Genomic DNA, 16,973 nt, shown 5'->3' with positions numbered 1-16,973 from the left:
CACTGAGCTACAGCCCCAGCCCCAGTCTTTTTGACTTCTCTATATAAGTTTTATTTCTGCTGACTTCTTATGAGCTTATATACCTAGTGTTCCTTGATGGCCTCCAAATTACTTTTTTCCCATCCTCTCTCCTAAACTTGACTCCTGTATCCTATTTAGTACTGCACACTTGCTATCAATAGGCACTTCAAAATTAACATATCCAAATCTAATGTTAGTGTCCTTCTATTCCTGGCAGTCTTCCCCGTTTCAGTAAATATCAACTCAATTATTCCATTGCTTAAACCAAAAATTCTGACATCAACCTCTCTTTTTCATAACATATCACCAATTTGGAAGCAAATCCATGTCTCTATCTTAAAAATATATCCAGAATTTTACCCACCTCCAATCCTCCACTGATGCCACCCTAGTCCATGCCATAATACCTCTTGACTGGAAGTCACAAAGTCTCTATTATAATCCCTTGTTATAATCTGTTCTCCACACAACAGTCAGTCATCTTTTTTAAAATGTCAAATCAAGTCATTCATCTGCAGTGGCTTCCTCCCTCACTCAGAATAAATGTCATGGCCTACAAGGTTATAAGGAGTCCTCCATGACCTCTTTAACCTTAACCAACCATTCTCCCACACCTCCCACCTGCCGATTGCTAAAGCACTACCAACTTCTTTGATTTTTTTTTTTCAAAGAAATTTTCAATTATCTCAATTATTAGTTTTCACTTTTCAATTTCATTGATTTCTGTTCTTATTTCCTTTTTTCTGCTTTGCTTTGAGCTTATTTTTCTATTTCCCCCCTTGTTTCTTAAAGTGGGAACTTGCTGATAAGACCTTTCTTCTTTTCTATTAGAAGCATTTAATACTATTAAATTTTCCTCCAATATTTCCCATAGTTTTATCCCACAAAATTTAATATTTTTTACTTTCATTTCCATCAATTCAAATGTATACATACACACATACACACATATTTTTGTGGGGATACCAGGGATTGAACTCAAGGGCATTAGACCACTGAGCCCCATCCCCAGCCCTATTTTGTATTTTATTTAGAGACAGGGTCTCATTGAGTTGCTTAGCACCTCACTTTTGCTGAGGCTGGCTGTGAATTCACCATCCTCCTGTCTCAGCCTCCCAAGCTGCTGGGATTACAGGCGTGTGCCACCACACCCTACATGTTCAACATATTTTCTGATCTCCCTTAACAACTTCCTGTTTAGTGAATGAATTGTTTTCAGTGGTGCTGTTTAATTTCAATGTATTTGGAGATTTTCCTGTTCTCTATTATTGATTTCTAGTTTAATTCCAGCATAATCAGAGAATATATTATGCATGATTTCAGTTCTTTTATATGTGTGAAGTGTATTAGAAACCTGGATATGGTTATTTCTTGGGGGATATTCTTTGTGCATTTGCATTTGAAAATAATGTGCATTCTACAGTTGTTTGGTGAAGTGTTCCAAAATTTTCAACCAGATCTCAATGATTGCTGGTATTAATTAAGTTCCTCTATAAATTTGATTTCCTGACTACAAGTTCTATTGAATACTAAGATAATTGTACTGAGGTCTTCAATTACAATTAGATTTTTTTTTTCTTTTTAGTACTGGGTTTTTTGTTGGTTTGTTGGTTTTTGTTTGGGGTAATTAATGGCTATTGAACCCAGGGGCCTGTAAACACTAAGTCACATCCCAGCCCTTTTATTTTTTATTTTGAAACAACATCCCACTAAGTTATATAGCGCCTTGCTAAGTTGCTGAGGCTGGTCTCGAACTTGCAATCCTCCTGTTTCAGCCTCTCAAATCCTTAGGAATGCAGGCATGTGCCATCATGCCTGGTTTCTGGTAGTTTTTTTTTTTTTTTTTTTGGTTGTCAATGGACTTTTGTTTTATTCATTTATATGTGGTACTGAAAATTGAACCAAGTGCCTTATACTTGGTAGGCAAGCACTCTGCCCCTGAATCACAACCCCAGCCCCTTCTGTTAGTTTTTTTTTTCCTTAAATATTTACTTTTTAGTTGTGGATGGACACAATATCTTTATTTATTTATTTTTATGTGGTGCTGAGAATCGAACCCAGGGCCCTGCACTTAGTAGGCGAGTGCTCTACTGCTGAGCCACAACCCCAACCCCTTCTGTTAGTTTTTGATAAATGTACTCTGAAGTTCTTTTGTTATGTGCATATGCATTTGTACTCTTATGTCTTCTTGCTGAGCTATCATTATGTAATGTCTCTACGTTGGGCAGTTTTCTTTACTCTGAAGTCTATTTTGTATGATATTAATATAACCACTTTTGTTTTCATGGTACTTCTTTGGCTATTCTTTTACTTTAGCCTAGCTATATCTATATCTATATCTATCTATCTATCTATATATATATATATATTTTTGTGTGTGTGTGTGTGTGTGTGTGTGTGTGTGTGTGGTGCTGGGGATTGAACCCAGGGCCTTGTGCATGTGAGGCAAGCACTCTACCAACTGAGCTATATCCCCAGCCCTATATCATTATATTTGAAGTGAGTCCTTTTAAAAAATCCACTCTACTCATCTTTGTCTTTTTAAGAAAAAAGAATGTTGAAAAAATTCATTTAACATACAATTAATTCATTTAAAGTGATAAAATAAAATCATACTGCATTTGTGTATGTTTCAAAGATGCTATTTTATCATTTTGTCTCCTACTCTTCCTACCACACAGTCATCAGGTTTGGTCAGTTCTACCACAGAGGTATCTCAAATTCCCTCATTCCAAAGAAAACCCACTACTCATATGAAGCCATCCAGATTATTTCAAAGGCTTTCTATCAAATTAGTTGTAGCAAGTAATTACTGGCCATCTATTATGAGATGACCACTTTACTAAGCCCTGGGATCACAAAAAATAATATATGGCCCATGTCCTAAAAAGAAGTAGAATTCCAACAGAATGACAAGTACTATAAATAGGAGTCAGTAAAAGGATACCATAGAAGAAAGACCTAATCTAGTTTGGGGACAGTCAGAAGGAGGTAATCAGAAGCTTCTAGAAAGTATGCAGGAATTAAGCAGAATGTAAAAGAAAGTATTTCAGACAAAGGAACACATAGAGTCTCTAAGTCTTGCTTTCATATTGTTTTTAGAGTTAACTATCTGAGAGCAAATAGGGAAATATAGTATTTTGCAAGAATACAAATCTAAGTTCTTCTTCAGTTCAGCAAAGTAGGCCTTTTATAAAGTGGCTCCAGTCTACCTCTCTTAATATTTCCCTTCTTTAACACAGCCACATTCTCCCTCTTAAGTATGCTTTGCATAGCAACATTTGAACTCATTTGATAATACAACAAATGGAGGGTTTGGTACAAGAAAGCACTGACCTGTAAGATGGGCGCCGTGCTAGGATCCCGTGAGCTTTCTGTGAGGAGCCTATGCTGTCAGATGAGTCCTGAGACTCCTCACTTTCCGATAAAGATGATACCTAAAAAACAGAACTAGTTTAATATGATGAAGAATACAGATGGAAAAAGATTTGAGTTTTTACTTTAAAAAAATGTCTCCTGGGCGGGGTTTGTGGCTCAGCGGTAGAGTGCTTGCCTAGCATGTGTGAGGTTTGATTCTCAGCACCACATACAAATAAATAAAAATAAAGGTTCACTGACAACAACAACAACAAAAAAAAACCCCCAAAACCCAAATTCATATACATATTAAATCTAAGGTCTAAAAAAAAAAAAGGAGCAAAAGGAAAAAGGGAGAAAGTTTATTCAAGGAGCCCAAACTAATGAAAGGAGTAAATATAACACAGTAAACCCAGAGTTAAAAATAAAGTCTATCGTCCAAATACAAACAATACTATTCTACTAGAGCTTAAGACTACTCTGTGATCTCAATCTCCATCCTATTTCTACAACAATAATCAAAAATATTTTTGTTTCATTTACTAAGTCACTAATGCTACTGGATTTGGATTTTTGGACATGATAAATTTGAAAAGCCTATTATGTCCAACTGCCCACACTGAGCAGTCTACAAATCAGGGAAGAGGTTGTGGTGGATAACATAAATTTGAAAGGCACAGCTCTCTGGAGTTCATAAAGTCATAAGATTAGATAAGCTCATTAAGGATAAATATAAAGAAGAGAATCAAGAACTAAATCTAGGAACATTAAGAGATTGTAAAGAGGAGGAACCAGCAAATGAGAACCAAATAAGTGCAGTCATAGGAAAACTAATGTAAAGAAAAAGAGATATATCATATGCTGTTTACAGGTAAAACAAGGACTGAGAGTAGATGATTAGATTTAGCAAGGTGGAAGTGACTACAAAGGCAGATATAAATATATACAATCTGAAGATCTGTAGTAATCAGCTTTATCTTATTTTACAATGAAATGAGTTAAAACAAGTAAAGCCCTTAATGTATGGCACATGCACAATACATATTTTTTTAAATAATTATAAATACTTTTAAAACTAAATACAACAGGCAAGTTTCAAGTTATAGCAATATTTTATAATCGGGAAAAAAATTATTTTCAGTCTTTAAATGTATTAAATTCCCCAACATTTGTTCAAACCAGAAGTATGATACCTGACTTAATCTTCATTTTAAAAAATAAAATGGTCCAGCACTGTATATGTAGATTAGTGATACAGTGCTTGCCTAGCATGTGCAAGGCCCTGGGTTCAACCCCCAGCTCCGCAGAAAAATAAAATTAAATAATCCCAACAGACTTGTGGAAGAAACATAAGATTTCAGTTCTCTAGGTTAGTTAATTATCTACATAAAACCTTCCCCTAAACTATTTAGACTTAGACATTAAATTTCCAGAGAAGTTTGTTCTATATTTTTTCATCTTCAAAAGTTCTACATATAACTACTTATTTATATCTTACATTGTCTCTATCTTCTGACAGAAATCGAAGAACTAGCTACAACTAGATAAATTAAGAAATAATAATAGAAACAATCTAAAATGAAAAAAAATCTATCACTATCTTGTCTTCAAGCATCACAGACATTCCATTTCTAATCTAAATCTTTAGCTATTTTCACCATTTGTATGACAGTTTACTCAAGATCTCTCACTAACCTCAAGTAAGAAAACAATTTCTAAACTGAGGTATTCCTTGTAACTAAGATCCAGTAGGTATTTCTCTTTGATGAAAACACCAGAAAATAATAATTAAAACCTTCACATAAAAACTCCAAATTCAACATAGCCACCACCTTTTATACAGGTGCACTCAATCAAGATGCGCTCCAGAGTGACAACACTGCCAGTCACTATATATTCAGGAGGAAAAGATGAAATAGCTTTTCTTCCCATATAGCTGCTTCTAAAACTGACAGAAGACCATTGGTATTTTCAGATTCATAGGGGCCAGAAGATAAAATGGAGAGAAAATAGAAAAAAAAGGGGGGAGACCAGGGTGGCCCTTTCATTCCTAAAGTTGCCAGTATTAGTAATGAAGTTAGATACAAATTCCTCTACTTGAGAGAAAACTCTCTTATTTAACCTCTAAAAAGCCTCAAGCCTAAGATACTTTTTTTTACTTTGCTAAGGCTCTCAAATCATTACCTTTGCTTCACAAGTTCTTTCATGAGAAGACCACTTGGATAAAAGGGTTTTTAAGACAGTTTCATTTCCTAAAATTCTTAAGCAATAAAACTTCCCCCCAAAATTGTTTTCTAATTTTACTGGGAAATATATACATGGAATTAGAAATTCTAAAACATTTCTATTTGCCTCATTTGGTGTGCAGTCTAATTTCTAAGACAACTTTGTTGTATTGGTTTGTCATATTGTAACTTCAGCAACTTGAATGTCTGAAGACTTAGGGTATAAAGGTCCCCATGTTTGACCACTGTCTTCAAATTTCTGTACCGTTTGCACATGTGGTGGGTGAATTACAGAAGAATGAGCTGCCTGGATGACCCCCTGAACCTGTACTTGCTTTCCAGGAAGAGGTACAATTGTCACTGGCGAAGATCCTCTTAATGACATCTAAGAACAAATAAAAATTCAATTAACAAAAAATATATTGTACCTATGCACATAAGACAGCTGAGATCTTAATACTGGAAAACACATTTAATCACATGTATTACCAAGCATCAGGTACAGCCTGTACACCAGAGACTAAACTAGGAGGTGAGTGTACAAACTAATTTTAACAAGTAGAATAAGAGTTGTAATACAGGAAAAGTAGAAAGTACTGAATTGTGGAAGCAAAGAAAGAATATTAACTTCAGAATATTAACTTCAGAATATTAACTTCAGCTGGGTCTTAAAGGACAAAATTCCCAGAGAGTATGTATGTAGGTAAAGAAGGGCAGAAGGACTAGAAAGGTATTTCAGACAGAGGAACTGATTGCAAAAACATGGAGGGATCTTTAGAACACATTATTCTGAGGAGATGTGGTTGAAAACCAACTAAGAAATCAAGAGTCCAAGTGACAGAAATTCCAACTTTGGGCAGTCTCTTGAAATATAAAATAAAATATTTTGAGTAAATGATTTAATTTATTAAATCATTTACTTGAAATAAAAACTAATTTATTCCTATGGAAATCTGATGGGGGTTCATGAGAATACATGACAAAATCCTAAACTATGAAGTCTACCCACTATTCTTCAAGTCACCTTGAAAGACAATTCAGTTACTGACAAAGTCAACTCTACTTTGTTCCTTTCTGACTCCATTTACCTTTCTATGCCTTTTCTTTTTCTTCTTCTAAGCCACTTTCTTCTGCAGTTACATTGTATTCTAGGAAGTATAGACCTGCTAAATAAGTTTCTTTAGAACAAGGAACCAAAACTATCCCCAGGCAACAGCAAGCCTTGCAGAACAGATCACCCCATGATAAGCTTGCCCCACTAAATATCCCAGTAAAGGAACCAAGACTGGCCCCATGCAGGAGCAATCATCTCACCATGGGAACCAAATTACCCCTCTCAGAGTGATGACCTTCCCAGAGTTTCACAGAACCAATCATGAGAAAAGGTTCAACCAAACCACGGCTTGACCAGTATGATTTCCTCTGTCACCTAAACAAACACTCCAGCTACGCAAGATACCAACCCTAGCCTTTAATTCCATTTTTTATAAAATCTCCAAGTTTCTGTCAATCCCTTGAAGATAGATCTTTGGTCACTATACCCCCATGAGGTATTCTTTGTATGGCCACACCCATTAAAAGTTCCTTTTCTTGAGGCTGGGGTTGTAGCTCAGCGGTACAGTGCTCGCCTAGCATGAGCAAGGTGCTGAGTTCTATCCTCAGCACCACATAAAAATAAATAAATAAAATAAAGATATAAAAAAAATCACAAAAATCTTAAAAAAAAAAGTTCCTTTTCTGTCCTTCATTGTTGCTAGTGTCTTTGATTGGTATATTAGGACAGATGGCTGATCCTGGTTTGTTGGGAACACTTTGCCCAAGGTTGCCAGTGAACAGTTCTACCCCTTTTTCTTTTTTTGTACCCAGGATTGAACTCAGGAAAATTTAACCACTGAGCCAGATCCCCAGCCCTTTTTTTTTGTATTTTATTTACAGACAGGGTCTTGTTAAGTTGCTCAGGGCCTCATTAAAGTTGCTGTGGCTGGCTTTGAACTTGTGGTCCTCCTGCCTCAGCCTCCCAAACCACTGAGATTACAGGCATGCGCCACTGTGCCCAGCACCTCTACCTCTTTCAAGAAGATTTCTCAGATATTTTTGGTTAACAGAGATCTTATCTTCCTTGGACAACTCTAGTTCATACATTCCTCTTGGCTTAAATCACAAACTAAAATTCTAGGCTCTGAAAGTCACCTTCCTGAAATATGCCTTTTTTCTTTGTTGGCAATAGACCCAAAGAATAAGAATAAACAATTCACAAATCTTAAGTCCAGCTGTACAGTTATCATTATACTCAAAAATAATAAAAGATCCCCTACCTTTCAGACCCCAAGTGAAGCCATTCAATTAATAGAGAAAGCTTATAATGAGATTAATTTTCAATTCTAAAAGATTAAGAGCCATCATTTCTAAAGAGTTTCTGGCAATCCATGTGATTTAGTACACTGTGGGTCTGGCAAATGGAAAGGAAAAAAATAGGGATCAGATTTTGCTAGTAGCTGTCCCTCACCCTTATTAACACTATTGTTCCAACCTCACAAAATGCTCATTACTCAGGGTCTCAAAGTCCACACCCTTCTGACACTCACTCTGAAACCTGATAATTTAAATTCTAAGAGACTTCTCAAGGGAAGAAGCTGGTCCTGAGCCAGGCAATGTAGTGCACTCCTGGAATCCCAGTGACTTGGAAGGCTCAGGCAGGAGGATCACAAGTTCAAGGCCAACCGTAACAATTTAGCAAGGCCATAAGCAACTTAGTGAGACCCATCTCAAAATAAAATAAAATTTAAAAATAAATTAACCAATTCAATAAAATGAGTAGCCAGCCATGATGGCACATGCCTGTAATCCCAGTGGTTCTGGAGGCTGAGGTAAGAGGATGGTGAGTTCAAAACCAGCCTCAGCAACTTAGTAAGGCCCTATCTGTAAATAAAATATAAAAAAAAGGCTGGTGGGGCTGGGGATATAGCTCAGTTGGTAGAGTGCCTGCCTAGCATTCACCAGGCCCTGAGTTCAATCCCCAGCACCACCACCATTAAAAAAAAAAAAAAAAAAAAAAAAAAAAAGGCTGGGGATGTGGTTCAGTGGTTAAGTGCCCTGGGTTCAACCCCCAGTACTAAAAAATAACAAATACAGTATGATTACTTATCCATGTTAATATCAAGTACTTGAAATGTGGCTGGTGTGATTTTTAAAGGTATGTAAGCTTAACTAATTTAAATTAAAACTAAGATACCAAATTGTGGCTAATGGCTACCACAGTGAAAAGTGAAATTTTTTATCTCGAGAGCTGTGGAACCTACTGGAATATTGTGGATGACCCCAGAACTCCTTTGAAGAGATAAATGAAAAATTAGAAAGGAAAGGATTTTTTAAGAGCTTCTAAATTGGACTAAAGCCCTGATTTTTCTCATACTCCGTGGGATACCTGAACTTAAAATGTTCTCCCTAGCTGGCTAATTGGGTAACCTAAGATGGTAATTGCTTGGGTAAGGAGGTAGGGCAGGGAATTCATAGAGTGTCATAAGAAAGAAGCCTCTTCAGCCAGTGTTTGAATCCAAGTTCCAGAAAAGCATACAGGATTTGGAGCCTGATAAGGCAGGACTATTTCTCAGCTAAAGGGCACTCACTAGCCTTTGTGATGCTTATCAAATCACTTACCCTTTCAAGGCCTAAGTTTCTTCCTTTGTAAAAAGAACTAATACTATATTTTTCACAGTTATTATAACAACAATTAAAAGAATAATAAAAGCAAAATGGGAAGGTAGGGGAAAAAAGCCTACATCTATATGTTTCTTATTTGGTTCCTGTTTCAACAAGGTGTTAAAAAAAAATGTGTGTGCCTATGTGTCCTATAAATAACAGGAAAATTTAAGAACTATATGGATATTTCATATTATCTTTTAATTTTAAGTATAATAATAAAGTTATGGTTATGTTCTTTAAAGGAGTCTTTATATTTTAGAGATACATATGGACCTACTGAAAGCCAAAATGATAAATCTAGGATTTACTTTAACATCATTCAGCCAGCAGAGGTGGGGGCACGAGACAACATAAAATACTAATTACTGAAACTGGGTGATGAAAACCATGATGGTTCAACTTAATTATCTCTGATTCGCAATAGGTTTGAAAATTTCCATAAGTTTTTGAAAAGGACCAACAACAGTAAACACTAAGTTGCTGGTCCTGTCTGGCTCCAGAGCCCAGTGTTCTTTCCATGATCTCTTATGCCTCCAGTTGCCAATCAGGACGTTTTTACAGCCTCTCACTTGGTATTGGTCAACAGGCATGCCTGAATGCTAAACAACTGTTCAGTGAATTAACTAATTATCTCCCAATTAAAGACACTAAGCGAATTTCTACAATTTCTTCTGGGTATCTTTTTGATTTTTCCAACTTGAAAGATGTAAAGATTTGTATTTCCTCACTTAGGATATTTGTCCAATTTTTCATTTTGCACCAAGTAACAATAAAGGGGAGACACAGATGATATGCTAACTTTCCTAGCTTCCTTAAGCCCATATGGCCAGGGAAAAATGTTTTCTACTTTAAGTTTTGGTAGGTCCATTCTCACTGTTGACAATTCATCTTGTTCCAGTCAGTGCCCTCTCAAATGAGAAATATAATATCTTTGAATACAATACCTTAAAATAAAGCTGCAAAACAGCTGAAAACAAAGAGAAAACTCTAAAAACATACATAGCTGGGTCTCTTCTCCCATTAGAGTAGAATTAGTACACATTTTATACAATCTCTTCCAGAAATGACAAGGGAATATTTTCCAACTAATTTTATGAGGACAAATAAATTACCAAAAAGAAAAAGAAAACCACAGACCAATAGCTCTTATAAATTTCAATATAAAAATTATCAACAAAATATTAGCAAATTAAATCCAGTAACATATAAAAAAAAGTCATGTCCAAGTGCAGTTTATTCCAGGTATGCAAGGATGGTTCAACATTCGAATATCTATGTAACACAACACATCAACAGGCCAAAGAAGAAAAAAAATTCGTAAGATTGTACCAACTGCTGTACAGAAGATATGTGAGAAGTACAAAATTTCTTTTCAAGACAGGGTCTTGGTATGTTGCCCATGCTGGTCTCCAACTATGAGCTCAAGCAATCCTCTCACCACAGCAGCTGGGACTACAGGTATGTATCACATGCCCAGCTCTAACATCATTCCATTTAAAAAAACAAAACAAAAACTCAGAAAACTAGGAATAGATGGGAATTTCCTTAAACTCAGAAAGTAAAAACCTAGCTGACATCACACATAATGGTGAAAGAATGTTTTTCCCTCTAGGTTCAGGAATAAAGCAAGATGTCCATTCTCACTACTCAATGTGGTTAAGTTCCAGTCAGTGCAATAAAGGCAAGAAAAGATTGGAAAAGAATAAACAAAAACATCCCTATTTGCAGATTACATGGTTATCTACAAAGAAAATCCCCACATCTTAAAAACAACAACAACAAAACCCCACAACTCATCCTTCCTAGAACAAGTGAGTTCAGTAATGTTGCAGGGTACAAGATCAAGATCAATTTACAAAATCAAATGCTTTTCTATACTCAAAAAATGAACAAGAAAAATTTAAAATCAACACAATATTATTTACAACTGCTCCAAAAAAATATACAATACTGAGGGCTACTTGTCTATTTAGCTCAGTGGTAGAACACTTGCCTAGAAGAGTTGTTGGCAGAAAGTGTTAATTACTGGCCCTCTTCAGAACTGCCTCAAGGAGAGTCAAGGTTGCATACTGTCCTTCCTGGTGCAGTCAGAATCCAATGACTGGTGCGGACAGGAAATATAAATGACCTGTTGGCCCCACACCTCAATCAGCAAGAACTATTTGGCTTCAGAGCTTCCTATGGGGTCATTTGAGGCCTTTGTTGAGACTGAATCACAATTCAACTTCTCCCTCTGCCCAATCCTATTCCTTCTCTTCCTTCCCATCTACAGGTGGTAATTCCCCAGATGTACCCCTAATAAACCCTTTGCATGCTAATCTCCCTTTTCTATTCTGCTTTCTGGAAACCCAAACTGTGAAAGACATCAAAGGGCTGGGAGGCAAATCATGTCTCTACTTACTACTTGTGTGACCTCTAAGACAGAAGATTATAAAAGAACAGGTTGATACAAGGTAAGGCCTTAAAATGTATAAATGCTTAAGAAATTCACCTGGCAGGTAAATATAGCTGTAATCATTGTTATCCTTTATTTCCTATGCACCTGGTTAAAGTATACAAATTTCTCCATAATATGAGTATCACTGATAGTTAAGAGCTGGAAAAGACCTTAGAGATCACCAATTCTAACACTTTTAATTTCCAGATGATGAATATCTGGTCTTCTTTAAGAAGTAAATTAATTATACAATGTACCAGAGTCAATAAAGCAAGTGACAAAGCCAGGACTCAAACCAGGTCTTCTGACTATATCCATTGTTCTTTCTAATAAACAACTCGGTCTCTCAATCTACATATACTTTATAATTCAGTGAAATTCTTCTTGCCATAACTGAAACTTGGCTACCGTCTGAGGACCACCACCTCTACTACAGTTCTTCACTGCACTCCTCATGAGCCTACACAAAGGTGAGTGTTTCCCTTCATACTTCCATGTCCTTCCCCATAACTCCCAATTTTGAAGTCTGTAACACAGACTGCTCATTCTTGGGACAGTCATGTCCCTTTATTTAAGACTTCAGAATCTGGATCAATCTGTTCTCTCCCATCTACTCCTCATATAATCTGGTGATTTTAATATGCAACATCTAATATTTTCATGCCCAGGCATTTCATCCATTATCTATCTTTCTTTTTTTTTTCTTTTAGGTACCAATGACTAAACACAGACACAGAGACATGTAACCACTGAGCCACATCCAACCCTTATTTTTTTTTTTTTTTTTTAAATTTTGAGACAAGGTCTTGCTAAGTTGCTTTTAGGGCCTCACTTAAGTTGCTGAGGCTGGCTTTAAATTTGTGGTCCTCCTTCCTTAGCCTCCCAAACTGCTAGGATTACAGGCTCCTGGCTTATATTTCATTTATTTTCAGTTATATTTTGTTTCATTTCATTTCAAATGAGGTCTTACTATGTTGCCCAGGCTGGCCTCAAATTCCTGAACTCAAGTGATTCTCCCACCTCAGCCTCCCAAGTAGCTGGGACTACAAGCACATGCCACTGCAACTGACCAGGCTTCTGTTTTTGACGACCTCTCTTTCAAAGCCCTGTCTTTCACTCTCCTCAGGCACATATTCCTCTTGTCATATTCTAAAGAGTTTCTCATCAGACATTTTGGAAAGGACAATTCTTTCATGTGCAGGAATATCCTGTTCAATGCCAGACATTTAGCATCTGGCCCTGCCCATTAAGTGACAGGAGCAACCCTACCCCTACCCCCCCCACACACAATTTCCAGACATCTCAGTAGGGAAGGAGTACTACCCCTCCACCCCCAGTTGAGAAACACTGACTTGAACCCTTTCATTACAAGTATATGCACCCCTCCACAATGTCAAATTCAAATATCCCTCATTCTAAGCACTACCTCCTTCCAAAACTTTCTACCTCTAGTACTTGGACTCAACAATTTGTATACAACAAAAGAAATTACCATCTATTGATCCTACTCTCTTTTCTTGGCTCTTGATCCCACTGAGGCCCAATTTCCTTCTTAACAACTTAAATGTCATGTCCAGCATGATAATCACTATACTGCATGCACTCATGCACTCTCAATGTTCTTTTTTCTTGTTCCACTACATATAGTTCAAGTACACTTGAATATGACCAGAGGAAAACACAGAACTAAACTTCTCCAGTAGATCATTAATGGTCTCTAGCAATCCTACCATATATCCCTACTCTACTGAAATCTCTTCTTACTAGACTATTTTATAAACTATTCTTCCTATATTCTGAAAGCATTTCACACACAAATCCCCCAAATTTATAAGAAAACTTTCAGAGTGTCTCATCCCCAATCTACCCACCTAACATGTATTTACTTTCTAATTATACATAATATACTTGTGCTCATATCAAGTTAATTTCTCCACCTGTAGATTAATTTTCATCTCCTTTCATAAGGACACCATCCTAGAATTGTTCTTTCTTTTCCTGTATTATCAAATTTTCTCCCTGTATGCATCATTCCCTTTGGTACATAAAAAGCTGTTAATTTATCCCATCTTTAAAAATAATCAAAAGAGCCAGGTATCTGGCATATATGCTTATAATTCCAGCAACTCAAGCTGCTGAGGCAGAGGGATCAAAGTCTGAAGCAAGACCCTCCCCAATTTAGCAAGACTCTGTCTCAAGATAAAAGATAAAAAGAACTAGGCGTTTAGCTCAGTGGTAGAGTGCCCCTGGATTCAATCCCCAATACCACCCACACACCAAAAATAAAATAAAACTTTCACAATCTACAACCCCCTCAGAAAACTTATTTCCTAGATCACTTTTGAACAATACTCCTCAAAGAAGTTGTTTATTCATTCAGGAGTTGTCAAATGAGTTTGCATACTCATTTTTCTCCCGTCTTTCCACGCTCTCTTGGATCAAATTAGATTTTTACTGAAATAATTCTTGTCAAGGCTTTCAAGGAGCCATGTTGTGAAATATACCTGATTACTGTTATCTGTGTTAGGTATAAAGTTGCCACATACAATGAATTATCAAAAAATGAACCTCTGGGGCTGGAGTTGTGCCTCACACATGCGAGACCATGGGTTCGATCCTCAGCACCACAAAAAAAATAAAATGAAATAAAGGTGTTGTGTCCAACTAAAACTAAAAACACTGTTCCTTAGGGGAAATAGGGAATTAAGTTTCTACGGGTCTCTGGGCACAACATTCTCAACAACTGATCAATATATAACCTTGTATTATGTGTATTTCTACTTAAAGATACCTTATTTAAAACATGTTGTTAAGCCATTAACATTGAGCTCACAGTCAATAGCACTATAATTCATGCCTAAATGAAATTTATCAAAAACAACATGCTATTTTCTCCATTACAGCCTTCTTGCACTTGGGAACACAAGAGAGCACTAAAGTACTATGTTTGGAGCCATTTTAAACAGCACAAAATGCAAAAGACACGGCACTAAGTAGATGGCAAAAAGAACAACTATTTACAGAATGATAGTTGAAACAAGAGAGGCCCAGAACCACTGACTTCATTCTTTGTTGATTGTATTAGGGTTCTCTAGAGGAACAGAATCAATAGGAAGTATAATTACAAAAAGAGGATTTAGTAGGTTGGCTATGCGACCAGAAGCTGGATAGTCCACAATGGCCGTCTACAGGCTGGAGAGCTGGAAGAACCAGGAGCTGCGTAGTCCAAGAGGCTGAAGCTCCAGAACAAGAGGCATCAATGGTGATACCCTAGTCCAAAACCAAAGGCTTCTGGAAACTCCCTAAAGAATCACTGGCAGAGTCCACTTTAGAAGACTGAAGAAGTGACAGTCCAATATCCTCAGATGATCACAGCAGCAATCAAGAACTGTTAAAGCTGTTGCTTCCTTGTTCTTCCAACTTTTATTCCACCCAAGCCATCATCCTATTGAATGGTGAAGCCCATGCTTAGGGAGGGTCTCCCGTAGGCTATACCACATGCCAATCACTCCTGCACACACCCTCGTTGACACACCCAGAAACCTTTTAATCATTGGCATCTCTTAATCTAATCAAGTTGGCAATTCAAATCAACCATTACAATGATATCCACCTTTCAGTAATCTCATCTAGTTCCATGACTGATTACACTTACATTAAACAGATGTAGTCCCCCAGTTCTTGAATGTTATGTTCTGTTTTTCTGTTTTCCATTTTGACAATTTCTACTGGCTCAAATTCACAGATTATTTCCTCAGTTGTGTTTGAGGAAACTCTACTAATAAATTCAAACACCATTTCATCTATGTTACCGTTTTTATTTCTATTTGATTTTTCATATAGTTTCCATTCAGGCATGATGAACACTAGAATAACATATTATTTTAAATTCATTATCTGATACTTCCAACAGCTAGATCATCTTGAATCTGGTTCTGTTAATTATTTTGGTTTCTGGAAAGTAATTTTTTTCTTGCTTTTTTGATGTTTCAATTCATAATTTCTGCCTGAATGATGGACATCATGTGTAAGATAGTTCAGACTGAGGCAAATAGTATTTATGCTTAGAAATGGATATGATTCTTCTTCTATATCATAAATGTGTGTTAACTGGGGGAGGATTGAGCCAATCTATTCAGAAATCAAACTGGGCTGAGTTTATTATGGTTAGCTAAAGTGTACTAACTAGCTTAAATCTCTAGTGGGGCCTGCTTGGGATGGTGGAGGGGCTGGTTTGCCAGAGGGTTTTTCTCACTGCTCTTGCTCCATCCTCAGCTTCAGGCTGTCTCTCTGCAGTTCCCCCCAAGAGGCTTTCTCCATATTCCTGTTCCTCCCCCAGGGATAGACTGTTGTTGCTACACTTGAAAGCAGAAGAGGGAAGGTTCTCTATTATCCTGTCCCTGTCTCAGTCTCAGGTAGGATCTATATTCTTAGGTTTTAGTGGGTGGGCTTTCTCCTAGTGGCAGAAACACTAATGATGTGAGACCAGGACAGTTTCCTGCCTTTCCTCAGGGTTGTTGGTTTTCTTTTTCTTTTCTATTTCTTCCAGACACCATGGAAAAAAGGGTTTGATCCCTTTCTCCAGTGGTTTTAAACTCTTTTTCCATAGGAAAAAATGGTCCAAGCAGGCCTGGACCCATACAGACAGGCTTTCTCTGGTTTCTTTTGCTAACCCCACCCCCACTTCTTGTCCCAGCTTTCTTATAAGCAAATGTTACAGATCCTTCAAGAAAAGCCTATAAAAAGATAAGAACTCCCTTATGTCTGCAGCTCCCAAAGGTTCTGGATTCTCATGCTAGCCTATTCCTGAACTTTATAATTCATTAAAAATTTAGCTAAATTATTCTTTCTCCCTGGTAAGACAGTCTGACCTTGTTTTGTACTCTGCCACAGATGCCATGCATATATCCTATCTCTGTGGGTTCAAGAAAATTTATGAGTTCGCAGATTACATAATTTATTTTTGTTTTAGATATAAGCAACACTCTATCCAGCTTTCTACATCCTAGGCAGCAGCTAGAGCCTCCATTTTTTCAGTATTATCTATATATCCATAATTCCTAAATGTAGACCTCTCCCCCAAAATCCAGACTCAGGTATATCCAACTCCTACAGGATAAATCTACTTGGATTGTCTGGTGGACAGATTTTAAGGTGGTCCTCGTGATCCGAATCTCCTAGTGTTCATGTCTACTCTCTCCTTGAGTGTGTCTTTTTTTTCTGGGGACAGG

General features: G+C 36.9%; 1 protein-coding gene and 1 long non-coding RNA gene across 5 annotated transcripts in view; one reads left to right on the top strand and one right to left on the bottom strand.

Annotated features, from left to right (window-relative positions):
• The window catches only part of ATF1 (activating transcription factor 1), a 42,538-nt gene that overhangs the window by 17,337 nt on the left and 8,228 nt on the right, over nucleotides 1-16,973 (bottom strand). For 2 of the 4 annotated variants that reach the window (XM_081310593.1, XM_081310594.1), the window contains exons 3-4: nucleotides 5,869-5,988; nucleotides 3,358-3,458 (exon numbers count right to left, since the gene is read on the bottom strand). In XM_081310593.1, the coding sequence (XP_081166719.1) occupies nucleotides 3,358-3,458; nucleotides 5,869-5,988 (221 nt within the window). The remainder of the gene's footprint in view (nucleotides 1-3,357; nucleotides 3,459-5,868; nucleotides 5,989-16,973) is intronic. The other 2 variants (XM_081310595.1, XM_081310596.1) reach the window with 1 other exon arrangement.
• LOC308658518 lies at nucleotides 11,594-15,538 on the top strand. The gene is made up of 3 exons (XR_014024187.1): nucleotides 11,594-11,758; nucleotides 12,116-12,212; nucleotides 14,646-15,538. It is a non-coding gene; the product is annotated as an uncharacterized lncRNA (long non-coding RNA).

Source organism: Spermophilus citellus, assembly GCF_964194105.1.
Source record: "Spermophilus citellus genome assembly, chromosome: 10".
In the NCBI taxonomy this organism is placed as follows: domain Eukaryota; kingdom Metazoa; phylum Chordata; class Mammalia; order Rodentia; family Sciuridae; genus Spermophilus; species Spermophilus citellus.
Note: the sequence above shows the minus strand (reverse complement) of the source record. Positions and strands in the feature narration are given on the sequence as shown.